The sequence below is a fragment of the Amphimedon queenslandica genome, unplaced genomic scaffold (genome assembly GCF_000090795.2).
Source record: "Amphimedon queenslandica unplaced genomic scaffold, v1.1 AMPQUscaffold_13520, whole genome shotgun sequence".
NCBI classification, from domain to species: domain Eukaryota; kingdom Metazoa; phylum Porifera; class Demospongiae; order Haplosclerida; family Niphatidae; genus Amphimedon; species Amphimedon queenslandica.
Genome location: NW_003546244.1, coordinates 595,376 through 619,879, shown reverse-complemented (window position 1 = coordinate 619,879; position 24,504 = coordinate 595,376). Strand labels below are relative to the sequence as shown.

General features: G+C 39.8%; 7 protein-coding genes across 9 annotated transcripts in view; 3 read left to right on the top strand and 4 right to left on the bottom strand.

Annotated features, from left to right (window-relative positions):
* Positions 1 to 79: 79 nt before the first annotated feature.
* LOC105312497 (uncharacterized) lies at positions 80 to 3,854 on the bottom strand. The gene is made up of 19 exons (XM_019995537.1): positions 3,746 to 3,854; positions 3,575 to 3,698; positions 3,447 to 3,507; positions 3,206 to 3,339; positions 3,040 to 3,154; positions 2,916 to 2,978; positions 2,616 to 2,643; positions 2,355 to 2,552; positions 1,901 to 2,196; positions 1,759 to 1,809; positions 1,646 to 1,691; positions 1,504 to 1,592; positions 1,331 to 1,452; positions 1,097 to 1,272; positions 924 to 1,023; positions 733 to 859; positions 523 to 685; positions 390 to 468; positions 80 to 327 (listed from the first exon to the last, which is right to left on the bottom strand). The coding sequence occupies exons 1-19, from the start codon at positions 3,840 to 3,842 to the stop codon at positions 258 to 260; spliced, it is 2,139 nt and encodes a 712-aa protein (XP_019851096.1). The 5' UTR covers positions 3,843 to 3,854; the 3' UTR covers positions 80 to 257.
* A 68-nt stretch (positions 3,855 to 3,922) lies between these two features.
* LOC105312493 (protein LSM12 homolog A-like) lies at positions 3,923 to 4,946 on the bottom strand. Its single transcript, XM_019995529.1, has 5 exons — positions 4,763 to 4,946; positions 4,586 to 4,667; positions 4,383 to 4,529; positions 4,206 to 4,326; positions 3,923 to 4,161 (listed from the first exon to the last, which is right to left on the bottom strand). Exons 1-5 carry the CDS (start codon positions 4,899 to 4,901, stop codon positions 4,114 to 4,116), a joined length of 537 nt encoding a protein of 178 aa, XP_019851088.1. The 5' UTR covers positions 4,902 to 4,946; the 3' UTR covers positions 3,923 to 4,113.
* Positions 4,947 to 4,969: 23 nt separating this feature from the next.
* Positions 4,970 to 10,274, top strand: LOC105312486 (uncharacterized). Its single transcript, XM_019995503.1, has 24 exons — positions 4,970 to 5,147; positions 5,197 to 5,397; positions 5,707 to 5,812; positions 5,859 to 6,032; positions 6,338 to 6,457; positions 6,537 to 6,660; positions 6,789 to 7,033; positions 7,103 to 7,208; positions 7,262 to 7,321; positions 7,402 to 7,585; positions 7,674 to 7,739; positions 7,856 to 7,935; positions 7,999 to 8,073; positions 8,126 to 8,278; positions 8,333 to 8,373; positions 8,429 to 8,594; positions 8,642 to 8,713; positions 8,776 to 8,857; positions 8,948 to 9,009; positions 9,056 to 9,127; positions 9,202 to 9,241; positions 9,614 to 9,705; positions 9,855 to 9,950; positions 9,998 to 10,274. Exons 1-24 carry the CDS (start codon positions 5,002 to 5,004, stop codon positions 10,129 to 10,131), a joined length of 2,697 nt encoding a protein of 898 aa, XP_019851062.1. The 5' UTR covers positions 4,970 to 5,001; the 3' UTR covers positions 10,132 to 10,274.
* On the bottom strand, positions 10,224 to 12,334 carry LOC100637989 (RNA-binding protein 45-like). The gene is made up of 2 exons (XM_003382583.3): positions 11,801 to 12,334; positions 10,224 to 11,656 (listed from the first exon to the last, which is right to left on the bottom strand). Exons 1-2 carry the CDS (start codon positions 12,221 to 12,223, stop codon positions 10,454 to 10,456), a joined length of 1,626 nt encoding a protein of 541 aa, XP_003382631.1. The 5' UTR covers positions 12,224 to 12,334; the 3' UTR covers positions 10,224 to 10,453.
* Positions 12,335 to 12,428: 94 nt separating this feature from the next.
* On the top strand, positions 12,429 to 16,834 carry LOC100638029 (protein AF-10-like). Its single transcript, XM_019995511.1, has 9 exons — positions 12,429 to 12,577; positions 12,795 to 12,874; positions 12,930 to 12,984; positions 13,725 to 13,834; positions 13,915 to 14,018; positions 14,087 to 14,183; positions 14,251 to 15,158; positions 15,224 to 15,330; positions 15,976 to 16,834. Exons 1-9 carry the CDS (start codon positions 12,478 to 12,480, stop codon positions 16,596 to 16,598), a joined length of 2,184 nt encoding a protein of 727 aa, XP_019851070.1. The 5' UTR covers positions 12,429 to 12,477; the 3' UTR covers positions 16,599 to 16,834.
* LOC100637864 (dnaJ homolog subfamily C member 1-like) lies at positions 16,800 to 19,238 on the bottom strand. Its single transcript, XM_003382582.3, has 7 exons — positions 19,064 to 19,238; positions 18,904 to 19,008; positions 18,716 to 18,762; positions 18,455 to 18,626; positions 17,880 to 17,994; positions 17,054 to 17,829; positions 16,800 to 16,999 (listed from the first exon to the last, which is right to left on the bottom strand). The coding sequence occupies exons 1-7, from the start codon at positions 19,211 to 19,213 to the stop codon at positions 16,937 to 16,939; spliced, it is 1,428 nt and encodes a 475-aa protein (XP_003382630.1). The 5' UTR covers positions 19,214 to 19,238; the 3' UTR covers positions 16,800 to 16,936.
* An 80-nt stretch (positions 19,239 to 19,318) lies between these two features.
* The window catches only part of LOC100637903 (histone deacetylase 4-like), an 8,752-nt gene continuing 3,566 nt past the window's right edge, over positions 19,319 to 24,504 (top strand). The window contains exons 1-12 of one of the 3 annotated variants that reach the window (XM_019995491.1): positions 19,319 to 19,409; positions 20,220 to 20,372; positions 20,791 to 20,860; positions 21,090 to 21,172; positions 21,403 to 21,507; positions 22,037 to 22,119; positions 22,310 to 22,375; positions 22,448 to 23,485; positions 23,833 to 23,997; positions 24,125 to 24,236; positions 24,293 to 24,342; positions 24,449 to 24,502. In XM_019995491.1, the coding sequence (XP_019851050.1) occupies positions 19,388 to 19,409; positions 20,220 to 20,372; positions 20,791 to 20,860; positions 21,090 to 21,172; positions 21,403 to 21,507; positions 22,037 to 22,119; positions 22,310 to 22,375; positions 22,448 to 23,485; positions 23,833 to 23,997; positions 24,125 to 24,236; positions 24,293 to 24,342; positions 24,449 to 24,502 (2,001 nt within the window). In that variant the 5' untranslated portion in view covers positions 19,319 to 19,387. Of the gene's footprint in view, positions 19,410 to 20,219; positions 20,373 to 20,790; positions 20,861 to 21,089; positions 21,173 to 21,402; positions 21,508 to 21,534; positions 21,572 to 22,036; positions 22,120 to 22,309; positions 22,376 to 22,447; positions 23,486 to 23,832; positions 23,998 to 24,124; positions 24,237 to 24,292; positions 24,343 to 24,448; positions 24,503 to 24,504 lie in introns of those variants that run through there. The other 2 variants (XM_019995495.1, XM_011405165.2) reach the window with 2 other exon arrangements.

Sequence of the window (24,504 nt, the reverse complement as noted above, 5' to 3'; positions counted from 1 at the left end):
TAGAAAGTCTGAGTTGGTTCTGACCAAAATTAACTTTTTTTCTACTTTTAAGAATAGTATAATTATTTTCTAGTAATAGTTGATTTTGCCTACTAAAGTTATCATTGTTTAACTAAAACAACTAATAAGTAGCTGTAAAGAATGTAAATGTAAAATAATGAATAGTACAGACAATAATAATAACAATGCTAGTCCAGATTTAATCTAATAATAATAATAATAATATTGATAATAGTAACGTGTGTGTGTGGAGTCTATCAATTAATGGCACCAAAAAAGGTACTTCCCTTCTTGACTGAGCGAGTAACTGAAGAATTACTCATTGACCTACGTATAGAAGAAAGTCATTCACATAAAAAATACACACACACACACACAAGCAGCAGTACCTGGTAATAACTGGAGTCCTGGGGGGTATTCTACCTCCTTGTGGTGACTGGCATGGACCAAGGAAAGGACTCTGTGGAACTGAAGTGAAAAAAAGAGACCTAACCTGATTATAATGTTACATGAATGACTGACTAGGCAATAGATCTGGAGTAGAAGGTGAGTTTATGATACATGGAGTTGTTGGGCTAGGAAGGGTAACTTGACTTGGGGTGGGTGATTGAAGCGCGGGGTTATCATCACACGATAGTACCTCGCTCCAATAATCGTGACTTATTTTCAAAAGACGCTCCACAACCTGTCACGACATGAACCCGTCAGACAGGTTTGATGCGCTTGTCTTACCTTTTGCTGTTTCTGGATATCGGCAAAGAGGGACTCGGCACTTAGGGATGCCCCGACGATAGTAGGAGCAAACACACGAGAGAGACACTCAACTGTCATCTTGTTGGCTTTTGAATTACTTGCAATTCTAAAACATGAGTACATGATCCCACGAATTAATATTGTGGACCAAATTCAGCATTTTGGCTCACTTTTGAAGATGTAGAATGATGAATGCAAGTGTGTGCTTATTACAAGAAGGCAGGGCAGCAATGGAGATCAAAAGGTTATGCAATGCCATCTCTTCATTATCTGAATGTGCAGAGGGAAAATGATTATTAATAAGCTGCTGCTTGAATGGTATATCATTATTATTATGATTTACCTATTGCATTTAAGAAGGAAGAGCGAAGTTCATTAGTGACCAGGGGCTCGTTTAGCTGGAGTAGGAACTGCTTTAAGCAGCCGCAAATAACATTAACATCTGCAACTTTATCAAAATTAGGAGTGCCCCTAGCAGCCAGGAGACGCTCCTTGAGTTCTTTAGCAGATCTATCTGAACTATAGGAAGAGGGTTTCAAAGGTATAGGGGCCAGATCAAGGGCTTGATCATGCTTACCCTGATACCCTGTATAGACCGACTTGATTCATACCACGTGACTCAATCTCATTAACGCAATGAACGATGAGGGACGGTACACGAGGGACTGTGTGAGGACAGTAGGCAGACAGACCAGACTCCTGGGGAGAGGAATGGAGGAGCTAGGATACTTACTGTGAGATAATTCATACCTTTTGCTTCTTCTTAGGAGTGTGCACTGTAGGCACACAAGGCAATGGCAGCTTCTCTTTACATTCGGTATGACACAACGCTCTGCAATCTAAAAGCATATCAAAATCAAACCAATCGGTTTTAAAGCAAAAAGTATTATACCTTTGCACTTGGAGCAACTTTTACCAAACCCAACTTTCTTCTTACACTAAAATAGCAAGAAAGAAGAAGATAAATTCAGTGAAAGGAGAAGAGCAGAGAGGGAGGTGACTTACCACCTGACAGCTTTCAGACTTCATAATAGTCTTTGACAAGAAACTGTGCTTCTGTGGAGAGAGAGAGAAAAAGTAAGGGATTGTTTAAAAGATAAGCAGTCAAATACGTAAAGAGAGAGAGAGAGAGAGAAAGAGATCTTACTCTATGCAGATTAATATGTGATGAAGATCTTGATCCCATCCCATAATTAACTTCCTGATAAAGAGGAGTGGCTCCAAACTGTCCCTCATAAAAACCAGCTTCATCCCCTCCGCCTTCGATTAGGTTAGGATACAGCCTGTTAGTGGCAGAGGAAAGAGGAGGAGTCAAGGCAAGCGGGTCGGCCTCATAACAGGGAGAGCCACCAGGGAGCTGAGGGGAATAGGGATGAGGGGAAGGATGGGGAGATGGGGAGTGAGGGGACAAGAGACCCTGATTCACTAGTGCAACTTCATGCTCTAAAGGAAGGGGAGAGAGAAGGAAGAGAAAAAGACGATAAAAACATTTCATATTATTGAATCAAACATCAAAGACAAATAAACACAAACAAACAAACAACAACAACAAGAATATATGTACACAGTTCACAAGAGTACATGAATTATTCATGAGCCACCTGATGGTGCTGAAGGGACTGGACTCTCGTCACCCAACTGAGGAAGATTAAGAGGCGGGACAGTAATGGGCGGAGTCTTGGGAGGAGAAGTCTCCGGAGGTGTGGGCGTCGGCTGACTCTGCTGCTTCATCATGTGGAGGTGTCCATGGCTTGGTTTGCGCTTACTCTTGTTTGGAGTTGGTTTCTTAAATTCACGATCTAAATGAGGCAAAATGTGTAGATTGTTTGACGGAGGCAGAGCAGGAGGGAGGGCAGGACTACCTGTGTTCTCTTTATCATCAAGAAAATCCTATTAGAAAAATTATTCTAATAATGTAAGAGAGCTAAACAAAAATATTTAAAAAACCCATAGTACACCTACATGTACATCTTTGATACACCCACACACTATTGTACAAACCAGATAAACTACTGATGTTTTGTGTTACTGGATATACACTTGGCTAGGCTGCTTGTACTGTTGGTTGATACATTAGGAGCCTCTGCTTCACTTTGGCTTCTAATCAAGCAACAGCCTCGGGTATCCAGTAACTCTCAATATGTAGTTCATCCATTACTTACCACTGGTCTCCTTCTTTTAGAGCATGAGGATTCTAATGCCCACTCCACACTAGCAGTCCTCCTCTGTGTGTGTGAGAGAGAGAGAGTGGTGTATTCATGATCACATGATTGTCACATGACTTACCCTCTTCCAAGTGGCAGCTTTACAAGAATCATCATCATCATCAATATCGGTCGCATCAGTCATGTTGACACTTGCTTCAGAGAAGGTTGGACACTCTCCCGACTCACTCAAAAACCTAAAACAAAGAGATATGTAATCGTGAAAAACCCGATAAGTAAGTACCCACCCTCCTGGACTGGCGCCTTGACTGTTCCTCTTGAGGAGGGCAAGACCGAGCCGCTCCACTTCATTATGAGTAGCTGCTTTATCAATTGATTTATCATCAGTGAGGAGGGATATCAATATGTTGCGCTGCCTCTCCTATTTACAATAAGTACGATATGATTATTAATTCAACCAATTCAGTGCTCATTTCAAACCTCAATCTTTCTTAATTAACAAATGTGCGGCCCTTCTATAATACTTACGTTTTCTTTGACTTGACTCTTAAGCAATATACATTCATTCATCTGGTCTTCAAGGCTTTTCCTAATGAGACAAACAGGAGATGTGGTGTGCAATAGTAATAAGTGAGGTTTCTCAACAGAAAACAAACCTGGATAGTTTCAACTTGATGTCTTTTGCTTCATTGTCTTTCTTAAGCTTTGAATTTTCTTTCTTTAGCCTCTCGACTTCATGAGAGACGAGATCAATACTATGAGTCAAGTAATCGGCAAATGCTAGAAAAGAAATGACGCCTGGTCAAAATAAAGGTACTTTGTCCTACCTTTCTCTGTTCCTTTGGAAAGGATCTCGGCTCCAGTGACTATGTCGTCAAACATATCAACTAGAGAGCCTCGAACAGCTTTCCCTGACGCAGCCATTTTGAATTTGAATTGCTCGCAAACAAGAAAATGAATTTCAAAACAAGCTTGTGCGCATGCGCAGAAAGTTTATTAAAATATTTGAATAATTTAATACAGTTCAGTAATGAGTAAAATAAATAGAGCTTGGATATTATACAGGTTTAACACAAAGCAATGGTTATAAAGAGAGGAAAATACAATATAATAATAATAATAGTCGAGAATAATTATAATAACTGTAATATACATGTAATAATTAGTAGAATAATCTGGGACCACTGGCCGTGTGTCAAGTAGCAGGTTTGGATGACGTCCTGTCATTATTAAAACGTGTTACCTAGGCAATTGTTGACATAAAATCACTGCTAAAAATACACATACTAGTTTTTGAATTCTTTCTAATGCATCCGTGGACCCTGTACAGTTCTCTGGTCCGTAAGGAGGAGATATCCTAACGTCTTTCATGACTACAATTGTACTACCATCCCAGACAGTTTGGTTGCTAAAGAGAAGAAAGAAAGAAGAATACATTCAACAAGGAAAAATATTATGACTTACTATATGCTAAATATTCGATCAAAAAGGAGCTGGGCCTCCATGCTAACACCATCACCGATCCTACTCAGCTCTTCTTTGCGCTTTTTGATCGCCTCTTGATATTTCTGCTCAATTTTATTCAGATCGACTTTCTGTTTTCCTATATATCTAATACACATAGAGCAGTAATTGAAATTAAAAGCACACATCAGGATTGTTCTTACTTTGGTTTATCAGATGACGAGGTGCTTTTGACTGTGACATTAGATAGATTGATTATGTGAATTTTGTCAGTTTGTGAACTCTCTATTAATTTGTAAAGGAATCTAAAACAATAATGGTGTACATGTACATTTCGGAGAAGACATGAACATTGATTAATATTAGATCCTGAAGGATACGGATTATTATTGACTTAGTGAGATTATCAAACGCGATGACGTATCCTCTGCAGATCACCCTCTCTTCTACTTCACAAGAGACAGCCGTGCCGATAGCATAAATCTTACCAATGTCTCTTTCCTTCAAAGAGGCGGCCATTTTCTTAAGTTATGAGCATGCGTAGCCGGCCGTAGGGAAAAATTAAAATCAGATATTAAAACCGTGCAACCCCGCCCCTAAACCGACACGCCTAAACAAGATGGCTGCTAATGCAACACATTTGCTCTCCGATTCCCTCATTGCTCAGCTCCTTGAAATGGGGTTTGATCAAGAGTCCATCAGAGCCTGCGAGACTGCTCTGACTTCTTCTGGTTCTCCCATTACTCTACAGTCTGCCACTGACTGGTAAAGTGTAACTGATAGCGACAAACAAAGTATGGTATTCTTTTCTTAGGATTCTGCAGCGCCAGATGCCTCATACTGGATCCCAGACTCAAGCAGGACCAACACTAAGACTAGGAGGAGGAGGAGGTAATGCACAAGACAAGGCGTCTAGTGCAACTACTGGTGCAACAGAAGGGGGAGGAGTTTCAAGTATCAGTCGTCCAATGTCTTCTGGATCTGCTCTTGATTATTCTGTTCCTCTGAGAAGCAGGTGTGCTAGCATGCATCTACAGTGATGGTAGTTGTGCTTGAGTTTAACGTATGAGCATCTGTAGTATGTAGCATGTATATACATGATTTTGATTGCAAAAATTGACTATAACTTAACATTGATGTCATTTAGAAAGTTTGATTTATATATAATAGTGTTTTAGCTATGGACATTTGAAAGTATATGTTAATGTACATAGTATTATTATTGGTAATTTGATACATTTATTTTATGGTGTTTGCTGTCTCATTGTGTTTGTCTTACAATGCACAATCATGTTGACCTTTGCACTCCTACTTGTACATGTAGGTATGATTTATCTGATGAGAAGAGAAAGAAAAAGGAGGAATTTCTGATGAAGGAGAGAGACGACGCATTAAAGAAAGCAAGAGAGAGGAAAGTCGATGAAATGAGAGTCAGTAAATCAATAAGAAATATTATTTATTAATTTATTTATTTAGGCAAAAGCAATTGTCCTGCAGCAAATCGAGGAGGACAAGCAAAGAAGGGCAAATAAGGCTTTGGGCTCTTCCAGGTCTTCCACAACTCCTACGACTCCAGTGTCTAGTTCACCACTGACTGCCCCTAGTCCTACAGCAGCTACCACTGGCTCAGCACAGCAATGCAGAGTACAGGTAGGCATAACCCAGTGGATTGTCAAGTTGCTCAAAAATTAGGTCAAAGACCCTGTACTACAGAGTATTTATAGAAAAATCACTAGGAGAAACTTCTTCATTTTATAATTTTTTTGATACACATACATGTACATGTACTTATGTTGTGTAGAAAGTCTGAATTGATTCTGATTGAAATTGGATTTTTTATGAATTTTTAAATTTGCTTGAAATGCCATGTACTGTATTGTAGTGCTTGTCAGCTCATGAAGCTCATGCTGTTTAGCTCACTTAGCCTCATGATGTTGATGATGATATCATTTCAGGTACGTCTGCCTAACGGGAGTGTTCTTCGTCATTCTTTTCCCTCTGAATCAGCTCTAAGCGATGTTAGTAAATTTATTGCTGACACCCATCCATCACTTGCAAATATTCAGCTAGTCCAGGTAAGTACTTTATCACTATCAGTCTATCACTTTAAATTTGTACAATATGATGAATTTTTAATTGTATTATTTTCCTTAGCCCTTCCCTCATAAGGAGTTCACAGTGGAAGAGCACTCACAGTCTTTGCTTAGCTTGGGTCTCTGTCCTTCTGCTTCTCTCGTCGTTAGCAAGAAACCCACACAAGCCTCACTAAATCCACCTGGTATGTACATCTACTAATGCACAATAAAAGCTTCATTTATAAGTTATAGTTTAGTGTTTATGTACATGTACATTGTACATGTACATTTATGTTTTAATCATTGCTTTTTAATTTATTGTTATTCAAAGCTGATGTTGAAATGCCAGAGTCAGTTGACCCTGGGAAAGAGAGAGATCAAGATGATGATGATGATGATGATGATGATGATGATGATGATGATGATGATGATGATGATGATGATGATGATGATGATATGGAAGAAGGAGAAAATCCTCATATATTGCCACACCCACATCCTGGTGGAATACCAGGCCGCCTCCCACCTCACCCATTTCCACCTGGTAGAGGCTTGCCTTTCCCTCCTTTGCAACCTGTGAGTTTACTAAAGTATACTGGGTTTTACTGGAATGTATACCGGAGTTTTACTGACTTTTTCCATTAGGGTCGTGGGATGGTTTTTGAGGGCGAAGGTCATAGACTCGGTGGTAGTGAGGCTCCAATGAGGTTTGGAGACCCACAGGCCATGAGCAAACATGTGACCGATACAGGTGCATGCATGGATACTATTAGTATATTATTAGTATACTCTTCACTTTTGTAGCTCGACTAGCAGCAGAAAAGAGAGCCCAGACCATTGCAAAGATGGCTCCAGTCAACAAAAGTTATTATTATTATTATTATTATTATTATTATTATTATTATTATATTAGCAATATATATTTCATTTATTTTGTTTATTAGGTCGTGCGTCACATGTCATTCCTTCGCTAGAGATGCTGTGTATAAAAGTGTTGGAGAAGTGGAGCAGTGTTGATCTCCTCCCTAATTGCTCTCATGTTCCTCCTAGGACTGCTCAAAGGCTTCTGACCGCTCTTGCCAGGGCCAAGCAGCTACATCCAAAGACGCTCAACATGTTCTTAAAATGGTTAGAGAAAACTTAACTTTCTTTTTTAAAAGTCTTTTTAAAAGATTACCAGTTCAAAATTAAATGTTGCTCTTTTTTTCCTCTTTAGTCCTATACAGTCATTAGTACTTGATAATTATTGTTATGCTACAAACCAGTTACTGGATATGGTCAAGTAAGTGTACTATATGCTATATATTTTTAACATTGCCTGTACTATTTTTAGTAACAATCATGATTATTGTATTGTTATCTGTTACTAATTTTAGCTTTTTATTGCCTTTGCTGTAGGTATTTTCCTAGTATTACTCATCTAAGTCTTGTGTCGTGTAATCTCATCACTGATAAATCCTTGATGCAGTTATTACCATGTAAGATTAATACGTACATGCATTATATGCATGTACATGTACATGTATGATTATTATGTTTAGATCTGCCTAATCTATCGTTTCTAAATCTCAATGAATGTCAGCAAATATCAGACGAAAGTTTTCAAAATTTCAAAAGTACTTGAAAAGACTCCTAGCTATAGTATTTGATTTAAAAAACTTATTTAAGGTTTTAGTAGTATCGCTGTACTCCGGCTAGCATTTCTAAAGCTCACTGACACTGGACTCATGTACCTCCTCCGATCTCCTCTCCCTTCACTTCAAGAATTAGACGTCTCTTACACTTTAGTATCTTCAAAAGGTATCACAAGATTGGGACAACGTGAGTCTCTATAATTATTAATATTTGATGCTATGATATTTTAAAATTTTTTAGAGGCACCTGGCTTGAGAATTTTGAATATAGAATCCACTACAGTTAGAGATATACTTTTTAAAGAGATTATACATTTTTGTGCTCCTGTTATTCTAGGTTTCTGACCTATCTCCATTATCATCACTGGAGCAGTTGCATTCTCTCAATCTCTCACGCTGTCCGATAGAAGGGAACGTGGGACCACTGGCTCACTCCACTGCCTTATCCTCTCTCAATCTCTCTCACATTCCTGTCGACTGTCAGCAGCTAAAGCTTTTGGCTGGTATTTTTTTTCATTTGCTTCTCGTCCCTTCATCTTTAAAATTGTAGGTCTCAAGTTAACCTCATTCATATTGCCCGAAAGAAGTGGATTTTTCGATCAGCACATGCTCACTATTTCAAGTAAACAACTCTTACTATTTTTTTTCAGCTGATATATCCCTCCTTTTCATTACTGCTCTCAGGCTTTCCTCTTACTAGCCTTGATTTGACTGGATATCGTAACATCACTGATTATGGTGTTCGTTGCTTGAGTCAAATGAAATGGTGAGGTTCATTTTATGAAACTTTTTATTGCATTTTCTGATGCACGTGTACACCTGGAGATGTTCACATATTTCCTTCTTTCTATTTTAGTCTGTCACAATTGTTTCTTGGGCGTACTAGACTAACAGATGAAGGAATGAATTATATCAAAGGTTTGTAGGCATTTGATGTAATTATTATAAAATAATATTAAAACAGAGCTGACTAACTTGAGGCAGCTGTCACTTGACAATACTGGCATTACAGACAATGGGATGATGTGCATTTCTGGTAAAATTTAAAAGAAGATTTATTTATTTAATTGTATTATGTTCCTGTACACACACTTATACACACACAAACAGGTTTGGTTGACTTGGAAGATTTGAGTCTTTCCGACACAAGGTATAGACAGAGATGTATTGTATTACAGTTTAGCATATGCTAATCGCATCACATCACATATTGGAGGCGGTACATGTACTGTACCGTGTGAAACTCAATTTGTGGTTTACTATATTGTATTACCACACTGGTAATGGGTTATACTAATCAGTTGCATACCATTGGGCCATACAAAGTTAATGAGCCGTAGATTAGCATATTATTAGGATTGTAATATTATTAGGGTTGCCCACATACATGTCAGATAGAAAGCAACTTTTGTATCATGCTTTGTATGCTTTTTATTTAGTAATTGTACATGTATAGTATTATGATAATAATATTGATGTGCTATAATTTCTTTTTTTCTTTATTAATTACAAATGCAAACAGGCTGACCAGTCAGTTTATATTGGACGGTGCTGTGGCTAGACTACTCAGGCTTCAGAAGCTAAACCTTGTCAGGACATCTGTGGATGACAAAGGTCAGCCTATGGAGTGATTGTTGTAGCAGCTGCTTGGCATGATGCACACACACACACATTCACACACACACACACACACACACACACACACACAAGGAATGTGTGACACACTGGCTTAACCCTCTCCATTAATCCCCTCTCATATATAGGATTACTGAGACTCGGTCTCCCTTCATTAATAATGTTAAATATTGACTGGACCTGTGCTACTGAAGGAGTAACCATTGAACTCTTAAGAGACAATGGTGAGAGTTAGATAGAGGGGGAGACATATATTTTACTCTCTCTTTAGGCTGTCCTAGATTAGAAACATTAAGGAATAGCAACATAGGACAACTGTTACCCTCAGAACCTGCTCAGGTACCCCCTCCTCCTCCTCCTCCTCAAGATTATGATGAGCTTGAGAGCGATGATGAAGACAGGTAGCTCATTATTATATTTAGAGCTGATCATAAGAGAATAATCATTGTTATTATTATTATTATTATCACTATTATATTAATCATTATTATGAACAATTGAATATTGTGATTTATTTTAAAATAAAGTCAGTCAATCGTTCCAAATTATGTTAAGTTAGAATTCTACCATGGTCACAGTCTCGTAATAAGTAATAAGTAATAATAATAATAATAATATCTACAGAAAATTGAGGAATGTCAGTGTAAACTGAAAAAATTGAAAAAAAGTACATTGTACATAATGTATGAGTCTGATGAGAGAGAGGGGGGGACAGGATTCTCATTCTTCACATGTTGGGAAAGATTGCAGGTGGCTGGGGTGGACCAAGAGGAAAGCTCGTAGGTCCACCAGCAGCGCTCGTCTTTTGACGCTTATTGCGTAATCCTCCTTCCTCGGGCGGAGGATCGGCCAACATGACCTTCAGCTTCACACCAAACACCTCCATACCGTGGAGTGCTGTTATGGCTGACTCGGCAGCTTGACGCGTCACAAACTTGGCATAGCCGTAGTTCTTTCCCCTGATAACCCATATATCAGTGAGGACCCCAAACCTGCCGAAGACAGAGCGAAGGACTTGATCAGAGGGAGGAGATGGATTACAGACAAAGAAGACGCGTCCGTCATGCTCGGATCCCAGAGAGTTTCTGCGTTGTCTTGGAAACCCAAGCGGACGGACGGGAGAGACGGAGCGTACAGGAGACCTCATTGGAGAGTGAGGAGGTGAGTGATAATGATAAGAGGACTCAAAAGTTGGACTGGGAGGCCCATAGCGGATATTAGGCGGGTCTTCGGCATATTTCACAACTAGTTTACACCCGGGCGGGTACTCAAACCCATTCAGTTTCTCCTTGGCGTACATCGCAGCATTGATAGTGTTGTACGTGATGTAGGCAAAACCACGGGACTCGCCTGTTGTGTGATTACACTTGAGATCGCAATAGTCTAGCCCAGGGATTATATCAAAGAGTCTCGTCAACTGTTCTTCCTGCACAGCCGGAGATACAATCACGTAGAGCCTGTTATTGATACCAGGCTCGACTTTCACTCCACTCCCTCCAGTCGGCTCAAACCCAAACCCGTACGTCTGGAATATTTCAGACGGGGCACTCCCGTGAGTAGGAGAGGCACTGAAGGGATAAGCCTCTTTGAGACGCTGCTGTGTTTCTCTGATTGCGGCAGCTGCTGCATCACGAGCAAATTTTGCCGATTTTGGTTCGGCAAGAACAGCCTTGAAGGCTTTGTCACAGTTCTCCATAGCAACAGCAGCAGTAGAGGCACGAGTGAACTTGACGTAACCGAATCCTTTGTTCTCTCCGGTGTGCTTGTCACGGATTATATTACAAAAATCAAAGTCTCCAAAATGTTCGAATTTAGCTTTGAGATCCTGTTCGCTGTATTCCTTAGGACATACAACAAAGAGGCGGGTTCTTGCCGATTCGTCATTATAGTCAGCTTTAATGGCAGTGTTCTTTGACGAGGCAATCATTACCTGAGGAAAAAGAAATAATGTACATGAAGAAATGTGTAAATACTCCCCCCATATACAGTATAATTAAACACGTTTTCCAAGTCAAAGCAAACCACTACCCATTACTCATTCACATATAATAAGGACAGGCTGAATTACACTGACTTTTATTGGTTTAGGGTCACTACCAATGACTTTGCCATCCAATGCTTCAATAGAAGCGGCTGCTGATGATGCCCTCTCAAATTTCACATAACATATACCCTTGTTCTCTTTCGTCATCCGATCTTTAACCATCCATATATCCTCAATTGGTCCGAATACAGCAAACGCCTCCTGTACTTCCTCTTCTTTCATTCCTTTACTGCAGACGACAAAGACGCGAGAAAATGGCGGACTGTCGTGATTTATGAGTTTCTTTGAGGAGCCGGGTTCCATAGAGAGGCCAGCAGTTTTAGGATCAATGACTGAGCCAGTCTGTTGTGAGTTCTGTTGGTACTGCTGGGCTAACTGATGAGCCTCTAACGAAGTGTTTGTAGTGGGAGGAGGAGGAGGAACAGCCACAGTACCAGCGTTATAAGAGGCCATCTTTAATAAGAGAGAGAGGGGGAGAGAGAGAGAGTGAGGGAGACTGTGTCAGTGTTGATATGTCCTCCGAGATATCCTCCCAATGAAGACACACTTGTCACGTTTGTTTCCGCGAATTCCAGGACACTTTTGGATATTAAAAGCATTTTAATTTCAGTTTATTTTTGGATATTTTCCGATTTACGAGCCTACACCTACGCACGCAGATTATCTTTGTCCATTCTCCGCTCATCTCCGTATACGAGTCATTTAAAATGGCCAAGTCTTGTTGTGTTTGTAGTGATGGGAAAGAAACGACCGAGAACAGGCTCTTTCGTTGTGGTGGATCAGGCTGTGGGATCATTGTACACCAAGGTAGCCTCAGAGAATAATTTTACTCTTCTTTCTCCTCTCAGAAGTGCACCAAGCTATGAGGTGTTACTTTTAAGCTTTGGGTAGCCTTTTCTATCCTTTTTTTAACCTTTTGAATAAGGAATGAGCATTTATTATAGCCTTTTGATGTACTTTTTGTTATTAGGCATTAATTAGAATCATTTCTTTTTTATTTCTTTCTCTTCGTCTTCTTCTGTAGCATGTTATGGTATTGTATCAGTGCCCTCTGGCGTGTGGTTCTGTCGAAAGTGTGAGTCCCAAGAAAGAGCTGCTCGTGTCGTAAGTGAAAGACGTTCCTCTTTCTCTCCTTATGTCTCATTTTTATTTGTCTCAGAAATGTGAACTGTGTCCAAAGAAAGATGGCGCACTAAAACGGACCGACACTGGAAGTAAGACGCATTGTTATTACTATTTTATTTATTTTATTATTAACATTATTATTATTATTACTATTATTATTATTACTATTATTATTATTATTACTATTATTATTATTATTATTATTATTATTATTATTATCTTGGATTTTGACATAGTGCTTATGGTTTTTACAAAGTTGCTGACAAAATACTATATACTATGCTGGGTATTTTTTTTCAAATTGCTAGGAAAAATTTTTCAATTTTTAAATATTTTTCTAATACATCATACAAGTCCTTGTGCTGTATAGAAATTTTGAGCTGATTTCGATAAAAATTGGATTTTTTTACGAATTTTAAAACTTGCTCAAAAATTTAGCCAAAAATAGTCAGGAGAGAATTCTCGATTTTTTAAATCTTTTTTCCTGATACACACACATCTACTTATGTTATGTAGAAAGTTTTAACTGATTCTGATCAAATTTGGATTTTTTTTAATCAATTTTTAAAAGTTGCTCCAAATGCCATGTGATGTATTTTAGTGCTTGTCAGCTCATGAAGCTCATGCTTTTTAGCTCACTTACTTAGCATGCTTTGTGGGAAACCCTGAGTGTTATTATCATTCGTAGTAACTAAAATAATTACAATTTGGCAACTTGCCCTTAAAATTAAACATTTAATTATCATAAAAACAATGTGAAATTTATTTGCCATTTATTACTTTGTAATTATTGCTCATGCTTAAACCACACCCATTTAATTAACCATAGGCTGGGCCCATGTAGTGTGTGCACTGTACATCCCTGAAGTAACCTTTGGGAACCTGAGGACAATGGAACCAATCGTCACCACGAAACTACCTAAAGAGAGATTCTCTAAAGTATAAGAACAATTTAATTCCCTCTTCATTTATCATATCTATCTAATATCTATTGTATCTATCCTTTTATTCTATTTCAGGCTTGCTATATCTGTGAGGAGTTGGGTCAGGAGACTCAAGCTTCAACTGGTGCTTGTATGTCTTGCCATAAGAGCAACTGCAGGCTTACGTTTCATGTCACATGGTACGCATAATGAACTTTATATAACTCTTGACTCTCACTCCCCCCCCCCTCTCTCTCTCTCTCTGCAGTGCTCAGAAGGAGCAGTTACTAGTTGAAGAGGAAGACCCTAGAGACATGAGGAATATCATCTACTGTGGATATTGCAGTACACACTATAAGAGAATGGTAAGAGAGAGAGAAAGAGTGCTAAAGAATATTAATTCTATGTGTACATATTCCCATACCTCAATAGGTTAAGCAAAAGTTAAAGCAACAGCAAAGCTTTCGTAAAGGAAACCCACCCATCCCTGCATCATCTCATCCTCCAGCCCTTCCCCAGTCCCTCCCTCCTCCACCTCCTCCTCCTCCTTTCTCTTCTGCTGATAATCAAGGACCAACAGAGACAGGCTCTAATCAATCACTTGATCACAACTCCACCCACCAGCACTCTTATCTGGGTCATGTTCATCCCACTATCTCCAAACACCCTCCTTCGAAGTCCAAGGATTCATCTCACATTGGAGGAGGCGGAGCTGAGAGAAGCTTCAAGAGAACTTCAAGTGATGCTGGTATCTCATCAAATAAACGGAAGTATAGACGGAGGAAGCTTTCTTCGTCGAATGAGAGTTCTACATCCGAAGCTCCCTCGAGCACCAATGAGATTTCACTCCATAATAATAATAGTAACAGTGTCCTTTCTCTTGTATCCACTTCCAGTCCTTCCCTCCTTCCTTCTTTACCAATGGAGACCAATGTTAGTAAAGATATCATGGAGAGAAGGGAAGGACCCAGGGAAATGCTTGACTGTGGAAATCTTGACCTACTGGCCTCGGTTACTCAGAACTTTGACCAGGTTGTTGATTGTGAGACATCACTTCCATCGCATGAGAAATTGGAGTCTTTTTCGCCGCCATCTTCTCGTCCGGTTGAAACGTACGGTCCTCCTGATCTCAGTATTGGCGAGCCTATACTGACTGTTAAGGAGCAGAATCCTAGTAAAAGAAAAGGTGGTGGGGGAGGAGGTGGTGGGGGGAGGAAACGTAAATCCACTACAAATTCTGGCACATCCCAGAAACAATCAGCAGTGTCTTCTTCAACGATTGCTAGCAGTTCTAATCTTCAACCTTCTTCTTCTGCAGTAGCTAATATTAGTAGCAACAGGTATTATTATTCATAATTATTTCTTCTTTCATTTTATCTTTCTTCTCTCTTTCTTTCTCCCGTAGTACTGCTATACAGTCTGGTCCTCCTTTAAGCTTACAGGAGCTTTTAGAGAGACAGTGGGAGCAAACAGCACAGTTTATTTTAGATCAGGCAGGCAGACAAAACAACGGTGAGGAAGGAAGGGATATATGTTCACATGCATGTACATGTACTTTATGCTTTTTTTTAATTTTGAGCTGATTCCAATCGAAATTGGATTTTTATGAATTTTTAAATTTGCTCAAAAATCGAGCCAAAGTCCCTGTACAGGGATTTTGCTCGAATTTTGCCAAAAATTACTAGGAGAGAATTCTTCATTTTAATAATTTTTCCTGATACATATACATATTCTTATGTTGTGTAGCAAGTTTAAGCTGATTCCGAACAAAATTGGATTTTTTTACAATTTTAAAAAGTTACTTTAAAATGCTGTCAGCTCATGAAACCTGCTTTTTACATGTAGCTCACTTAGCATGCATTGTGGGAAACCCCGGCCGGTACAATCCGTGCTTGTATGTCTTCTTGCTTGATAATCATATTGTTTGTGTGTCTGTCTGTGGTTGATTTATGTCCATATACTTCATTTGTATAACGTCTTGTGATGTGTGTGTTTGTGTGGACAGTTTGTTGTGGACTTGAGGGTGTAATGATGTGTTTGATGTCTCTAGAAATCCATACACAAACACAAAGAGTAGACTCATTGATATTTAATTACATTTGTGTGTGTGTACCTTGTAACGAATGATGTCATTCTCTCTCCCCCTTTCTCCAATAGCTGGTATAATGTTAGCTCACCTGCACGAGCTCCAGTCGGAGAACAGGATCATGCAAGCAAGGATAATGGAGCTGGCCTCACAGAGAGAGTTCTTCATTGCAACAAACGCTCGCCTTAGACAAACCCTAGCAGAGGGAAATATACACAAAGTATTGAATGGTATCCAACTCTTATCATCTGATAACACACTCAGGGCCAGTGATAATCATAGGACGTTCAATCACAGCGGATCAAGTGGAGGGTTATCTAATGATATAGAACACCACACTGTTAACCCTCTTCATCAGTCTCCCAACCCTGGACCCCTTTTCGATTCAGGCAGGCATAACGGTAGTTTGGTAGCAGCTACCTCAACTCACAGCTCTCATAATTCTTCGGGCGGTCCCGGCAGATCGTCATTCTCTGATAGACAGGCTCACCACGTCACCTCCAACTCTCTCACTCTCTATCCCTTTAGTTCTTCATCCGACGCGTCGCATGTTTTGATGACCCCGCCCACCGCAGGTCACCACGGCAACGAGATCACTCGAGTGACGAATTCCGTTCAGGGGCCGATTGCAGCGTATACAGGTCTACCAGTGAGCGTCACTAGTCCTAGTTCTTACCATAGACATAGTACCTGAGTGTTAGTCTCATTCTCCTCTTCTCTCCCTCTCTCTCTGTCCTGACTTCTCTCTCTTTTGGGAAGAGGTTGTGAGATGTGCATTAATTTCTTAACACAATATATATCTTAAGTACAATCTGGCATTATTTTTTTTGTTGAGAAGATTTGGATCACCTACTCTTGATATTAATAATCGATATCGTTATTATTATTATTATTATTATTATTACGGAAAGATTTTTATTGCACAGTAAATAAATTAGAAAATAAAAGAAAAGGGAATTTCAGACAAAAAATGTACAATTTATACATTGATGGTTTCAAATTTGACTTAATTGTTGCTAAAAATGCCAGTATCTATTGCGATTTTTTCTTTCTTATCAACTCCACCAGTTCTTTGTACCTCTCTATACATTCATCCTAGATTAAGTGAGGGATAAAATGCATAATTATTTTACCATTAAATTTCATTACTTTTGTTTTTCCAGTCACACAGCTTGCTATGAGCTCCCACCTATTGCTCTCCTCCTTGTTGTATTGCTTAAGTGCATTTTCTAACTCTTTCTGCTGCTCTTGGCTCCATGGCTGTGAATCTACTCCATCATCCATTGCTATTCCTTTAGGATCCACGGATTTAGACTCTGTCGCTATTTCTTTCTCTTCTTTCCACTCTTGCTGATATTCTAAACTTTTATCCGCAAGAGGCGATTTCACTTTAGACGAATGAGCCTTCTTGTTGCTTCGTTTGCTTCTCTTGCTCTTCTCGTCCTCCATTATGCTTTCCTCCAGTTGCACCAGCTCTTCCTCTAACTCTCTCTCCTTCTCTTTCAACAGAGCAGCTCTCCTCTTTTCCTTCTCTTCCTCCTGCCTTCTCTTTTCCTCTTCTTCTTCCTCAATTCTTTTCTTCTCTTCCTCACTCATTGGTGTGTCAGCAGAGTCCTCAATGTCACCATTGCTTACTCCAACTGATGTGTCTTCATCACTTTTTATATCAGGTCTCTCTTCTGTTCTCCCCTCATCTACCTCCTCCTCCTTCTCCTCCTTTTCTTTTATGTGTCTTCTCTTGCTTCTGGCTGAATACTTATTGGAGGGGATCCTTTGTTCCTCTTCTCTCTCCTCTCCTCCTTTGCTCTCTTGTTGCTTTCTACTTTTAGTCAATGACCATAAGATACAGATCAATACAAAAGAATACTGAAGCGTTTTCTTGACAAGAACACAAGGCAGTAGTTTGCTGTAGTGAGGAAGTGCAGCTGTTTTAAAAAAAAATCTAAAAACGAGGGTAGCATCATGAGCGACTTACCTTTAGCTAGTGCTTCATGATAAAGTACTTCAGCGTCAAGCTGAGATATTTGCTGGGGACCTTTGCGTCCTTTTAGCTTCCTGTCTTTCTTTTCTTTCTTCTGCCGTAGGTCATACTGCATGTAAAGAAAGGCGGCTCAAAATAAAGGGGGAAGTGAGTGCGTGAGTGAGAAAGCATTTTGATTACATAAAAATCGATTCCACAGGAATTCGAGGCATGATAATATGCAAAGACACACACAGTCGACATCATATATAATGCATGTGGGGATAAAATGTACGCAAACACATGATCAATTAATGGAGCAGATTAAGATGGAGGCTTTGATGTGGAATTGTTGTGGATAAATACTGATAATAAGTGTTAAATATGTAATGGGATTAGAGAATGACCACACATGAGAGCCTTTATGTCGCATACATAGAATGTACATGCATAGCCTGTTTCTGTTTTTGTGGTTATGAATTGGATTCAATATCCTTCAGCACATGAAAGACTTTGTACTCTATGCATGAAGGAATAACAATGGATTACATTACTCTCCCCCCCCCCCCTCTCTCTCTCTGTTTCCCTACCAGTACAAGTTGTTTCTCTGCATACTGGGCCCAGCCATACAGGAGCTGACCAACAATGATGACTACCAATAGGAGACCGGATAATTCTATGAGACTCATCTTCCTAACTCTTCTATAATAATAAACTGGTTGTCTCCAGTCAGGCAATCCATTCAGCAGCACTTCATTATACCTAATAAAATAAATTAAGTACTCATGATAACAAACATCCTTATTGCTAAACTAAACTGTCACCATAATGCAATTATCAATATGTCTTACATTTCTCTTGTCTCTTCGTTCCTTAGTATGTCAGCAACAGCTCCTATCTGCAATAAAAAAGAAGGCATCATTTACAAGGGCAACAAGGTGATAAGTGAGGTGAAATGTTTGCTTGTATAACATCTATGGATAAATATGCATAATATTATTATACTATTTATATACATATTTTATTATTTTAAAATGACTTTTCTGAATGTCTCTGCAGCATTTGGATCATCTCTGTTCTTGTCTGGATGATACTGTAGTGATAGTTTCCGATAGGATCTTCTGATTTCAGCCGCTGAAGCATCCTAGGATGGTATATTATATATATATAATCATTCATGCGTTCCTTTGTTCTCTTACTTGTGTGATTTGTAGAAAGTCGTAAAAGTTTTCGTTTACTTCTTCTACTAAATCAAATAGATCCAGCTCTACCTGAGACCAGGCCAAAGTGAAGGACGGGCACAAAAACAAGACGAGGAGCAACAAAGGAACGGTGGTAAGAGTTGCCATTTTGGTAGAGATCTATTGCGTGGGCGGTTTGTAAGTTTTACTGCCGTGTGCGGACGACCAAGTCCGTAGACTCGTGCATAGCAGAAAGGAAGTTCAGCTGCGGGTCTTTATCTCTTCACACTCTTCTAGCCAGTTCTCTCTCTCGTTCTCTCTCTGATTTGTGACGGAGAGGACATGTCTACAGAAGATCAAGATGGTAAGTCTAGTCTGATGCCTTGTGCCTTCTCTTTCTCTTTTGAGTTGTAGAAATTGTGTTGTGAGGCATTGTTTGCAGTTAGAGCTGTGTAAGAAATTAAGGGCAGTATGCTTTACAGCTCTTTTTGCATGCTAAAGTGTTCGAGCAACAATCGAACCTCTCTCTTGGTTGTTTTGTCGCTTGTTCTTATTGCTCTATCTCCCGTAGGCGTTTGTTGTGTTAATCATGCCGTGAATTAATTACTTATCTCTACTACAAAAATGTACCTTTTTGCCTTGCGTGTACGATTATATTCGGCTTCCTTTTAGCAGAAAGAACCAATATCCTCCCGGCTTTCCTTGCCTTTTACAGCCTCGTCTTATTTTCCTGTTATTTTGTTTGCAATAATTTTTATTTACTTTTCTTGTAAAGTTTTAATGAATTGTTGCGTGGGTGGGATTTTTTGCGTGGGAAGTAGCGCCGCGCGCATGAGTGGGCGCTCGATATCCAATAGCTGTTGGTATTAATGTTTTAAATCAATATTAATTTTATTTATTATTTTATTATCAAGAAAATAATCCAGAGCTGCAGCATAGCATGCATGATGCGATTTTTTTTAGCAGAAAGGATGTAGCCATACTATTTTTTCACCTCGAAATCATGATATCACCATGTGGGCAGCCTAATTTTGTGCCCACAAAATTAATAATAATAACAAGCAACATAGATATTTCTGGGTATAGCATTATAGTTATTAAGGCTATTATTATAGAAATTTTTATCTACTTGCATCCAATACACATAACTGAGCCTCTCTCTCTCTCTCTCTAGATAACATGGAGATGGGTCTAACCGGTGGTGAAGATGGTAATCCAAGAGGCCCTGGTATCGACACAAGTGTTGGCGCTCCTAGTGGCGTGGATATGATAGAGATATGTCCACATCTCCCGCCTAGGAGTACGTCAGTCATAGTCTCCATTACAGGTTAGAGTATAATACAACGTGGTATCGTATTCCATTATAAGTGTATCTGCATTCATTCTCACGCGCATTAACGTCACTTGCTTTATAAAAGAGCTGCTTTACTATTGATAGTAACCACTTTATTACTACAGTCTAGTCTCTGATATGGTGACATGCCTCACTAGACATGGAGACATGTATAATGCGATTATGTGTGTGTGGGTGGTGGATGATGTGTAGTTTGATCTGTTGCTAGGGGACAGGGCACGGCTTGTAGACATTCCTCTCTTGAGTGAGTATGTCTGAAGCAAATGTATTTTTATAATAACAATATTTTAATAGCCGGTTTGTTTACTCATTTTCTCTTCTTTTTTCCTTCCTCTTCCCCCTCCTCTCTGTCTCTGTCTGTCTGTCTGTCTGTCTCTCTATTATCTTGTAGGTGACAGATCAAGTCCTGAAGAAGCTCATCAAACTGATAATGATGGTTTGTCCTCCCGCTCAGCTACTGTGTAAGAGGAGAGAGGGAGAAAGAGATTGTGTGTTATTTGTATAATTTATGCTTAAAGCTTTTGTGATAATGGCGTTATCTTTTAACCACCCAAAACTTGTCAGTCTGGTTAAGTAGGTTTGTAAATCTGGTTTGCTATAGACTTGTTCACACACTTGAGCATGTTCCATAATTTGTTCTTGTTTGTTTGTTTTGTTCATAATTGATTATCATTTTTTGTCTTTGTATAGTTCGCCATCTTTTGGCGGCCCTGCCGAATCTCCTTTATTAAATCAGAGACTAGTAGCAAAACATCTTCAAGTTAGACAAACACGTGAGTCTATGTTCAGTTGTTCACTTTATGCTTTTGCCTTCAAGCAATTACCAAGCTCTCCTACTTATGCTCTTACTCACTCTCTCTCTGTCTCTGTCTCTCTCTCACTCCCTCTGTCTCTGTCTCTCTCTGTCTCTGTCTCTGTCTCTGTCTCTGTCTCTCTCTGTCTCTCTCTGTCTCTGTCTCTCTGTCTCTCTCTGTCTCTCTCTCTCCCCCTCTCTCTCTAATAGTGTCTGAGCCTTCAAAAGCTAAGCTTCATCGTCCAAAGCAGCACAGGATGAGTCCAATACCTAAGAGACATGAAGTATCAAAGACACTATCAATGAGTGTACTAGGTCAACAAACTCATTTTATTACGTACTTGTATGTATGCATGCATGTATGTATGTGTACCTCAAGGTATACACGAGTAGAGTTGTTGTATTTGTACTGTCTAGTAATTTCTACAACTAGTCTAAACATTCTTATGCAATATATTGAGTATGTGGTGTGTGTGTGTGTGTGTGTTGTACTCATTTACTCACTAGCTTAACTTGGTCAATACTATACGAAGCCACTCAATTGAACACCTTCCCACACACTCAGTCTCCCTCTCACCCACACACACTCACTTGTTTATGAATGTATTCTGTTTGTTACTCACTCACTTCTCTCTCTCTCTCTCTCTCTCTCTTTCTGTCCCTCTCTCTCTCTCTGTCTCTTTCTCTCTGTCTCTGTTTCTCTCTCTCTCTCTGTCCCTCTCTCTCTCTCTCTCTGTTTCTCTCTCTCTCTGTCCCTCTCTCTCTCTCTCTCTCTCTCTCTCTCTCTCTCTTTCTCTCTCTCTCTGTTTCTCTCTCTCTCTCTCTCTCTCTCACTCACTAATAGATGGTAATGCTACTGTCCCAGGATGGCTCTCTGTTGATAATCCTAATAGTCCTACGGCCATGGATTCTGCTAATTCCTCCAATGTTAGCAGCATGATATCATAATTTTTATATGTACATCATGTACTAGTGACTCTTGTCCAATATTATAATATGTACATTTGCATGTTTATTATTATTATTATTATTATTATTATTATTATTATTATTATTATTATTATTATTATTATTATTATGATTATTATTATTATTATTTTTGTTGTTGTTGTATTAGGAGTCCCTCAATATTGATGGTAAGACCTCCTCGCAACACGACATGCCTTCTCTCTCTAACCTCAAAGTATGTTAGCATTAATATAAAATGATTGATAAAGCTGCACTTCCTTCATTAATAATGGCTCTTTTTTCATAGTTACCCCATTCTTCTCTCACTGGTTCTCCTCTCCAGATGTCGCCAGCATGGATCCTTCCTTCCATCTCTACGGCTGCAGCAGCAGCAGGAGGGGTTGGGCAGCTCCAGGCAGTTACCATGCCCACACAGGAGCAGATTGAAGCTCTTCAACAGAAACAGCTTGAAATGCTTTCTTTGATTGAGCAACAGAAACAATTTGCAGCTGCTGCAGCGGCAGCGACGACTAGTGGGGGTAAACCTCCGGAATTGTTTCAGTTTCCTATTGCTATATGGCCGACTGCTGTAGGCTCCAATCAGTTACTGACCTCGTCTCCTCTGACCTCCTCTGTCACTGTCTCTACTGGTACCACCTCTGCCATTAGCTCCGTCGCATCACCAACTCCATCACTCTCAAGTCTTGATAGTGGGTTTCAGAGCTTGGCCCCGCCCACAGAGAATATTGCGCAACATCGTCCGCTGGGTACTAGTCAGTCGGCCCCGCATGGTTTAAAAGAGCCGATGACTAACGAGCAGTACGAGACCTTGTTAAGACAGTTCCAGCTCCAGCACCAGTCGCTAGTGGTTCAGCAGCAACAAATGTATCAGCATTATCTAGAGCAGCAGCAGCGAGTGGTACAGCAAGCAGTACTGGAGAAGAAGAGATTTGAAGAGCAGCAGAGACAACTGGCTGGCATGCACCTTGAGCAGCAGCAGCAGCTCCAAAGACAACAGCAACTCTTGAGACAAATGCAAGAGCAGCAGCTGCTACAGTTACAGAGACAGCAACAGTTGCTCTTGTTACAGACGCTCGGCGTTCAGCAGCAGCATCAAGCCTCGCTGCAGTTGAAACCTAAACCAGCTGTCCACCGTGTTGTGAATAAGGCAGAGACACTCTCACTCCCTTATTCTAGTGTCCATGGCTCCAGCTCTAGCGAAGGGGAGGGGCTGGTAGTAGGCCACACCTCAATACACAGGAGTCTATCAGCTAATAGTAGTGTTGATAGTCTTGGGTCTAATAATGGACAGAACTCACCTGTGGCCTTGGCAGCCACTACACAGGTGTGTGTGTGTGTGTACATGTAGTTTAGTGTTGGATTTAAAATTATTTTCGCATGAAAAGCAAGCTTGCACTACTGAGCACCTGGAATGAGTAACAGCTTTAGAAATTAGCGTTTAATTGTCAACGTCGATTGCTATTTTAACATGCAGTAGCAGCTGTTGGAGTGGCTGTTTAGAATTAATTTAAATTGTTGTAATTATAACTGCATGCATGGGAAAATACACAAACAACATATAGCTTTTATTTTGTTTGTTATAATACATGTACATGTACATTTATTTATACATTTATAGATGTACACCATTATTTTGTTTGTTATATTATACAAGTACTTGTATACGTGTAGGATGTGAAGTCTCCTGGCGTGACTGGGTCTGGTACTGGCCTGGTCTATGATACAATGATGCTGAAACACAACTGCTGCTGTGGGTCATCTCACCCAGAGCATCCCGGAAGATTACAGAGTATATGGGCCCGCCTTCATGAGACTGGAATAGTCCAAAGATCAACAGTAAGATATATTATATGTACATACACTAGCTCTTATACACCTCCCTCTCTCTCTCTGTCTCTCTCTCTCTGTCTCTCTCTCTCTGTCTCTCCCTCTCTGTCTCTCCCTCTCTGTCTCTCCATGATAGCGTCTAAGAGCCAGGAAGGCTTCATTAGCTGAGCTACAATGCGTACACAGTGAGAATCACGTCAGACTCTACGGGCGTCCTAACAAACTCAAAACAAGCCAAGATAAGAAAGGTATGGATCGATGTCAACACTGCTCTGGTATTTCTATTGTTTGTCTTCTTTGGTAGACATGGCTGGCATGAGGGCATTTGTACAGATGTCTTGTGGTGGGGCTGGAGTAAGTTTAATAATGCAGTTAATGCCCATAGCAGTCTATACATGTAGTATCTTTGTTTGTACTCTCATCTTTATTCTCCTTGTTGTTGTTGTTTTATGAATGACAGGTGGACACAGATACTTACTGGAATGACCAACATACTTCGAATGCAGCTAGAATGGT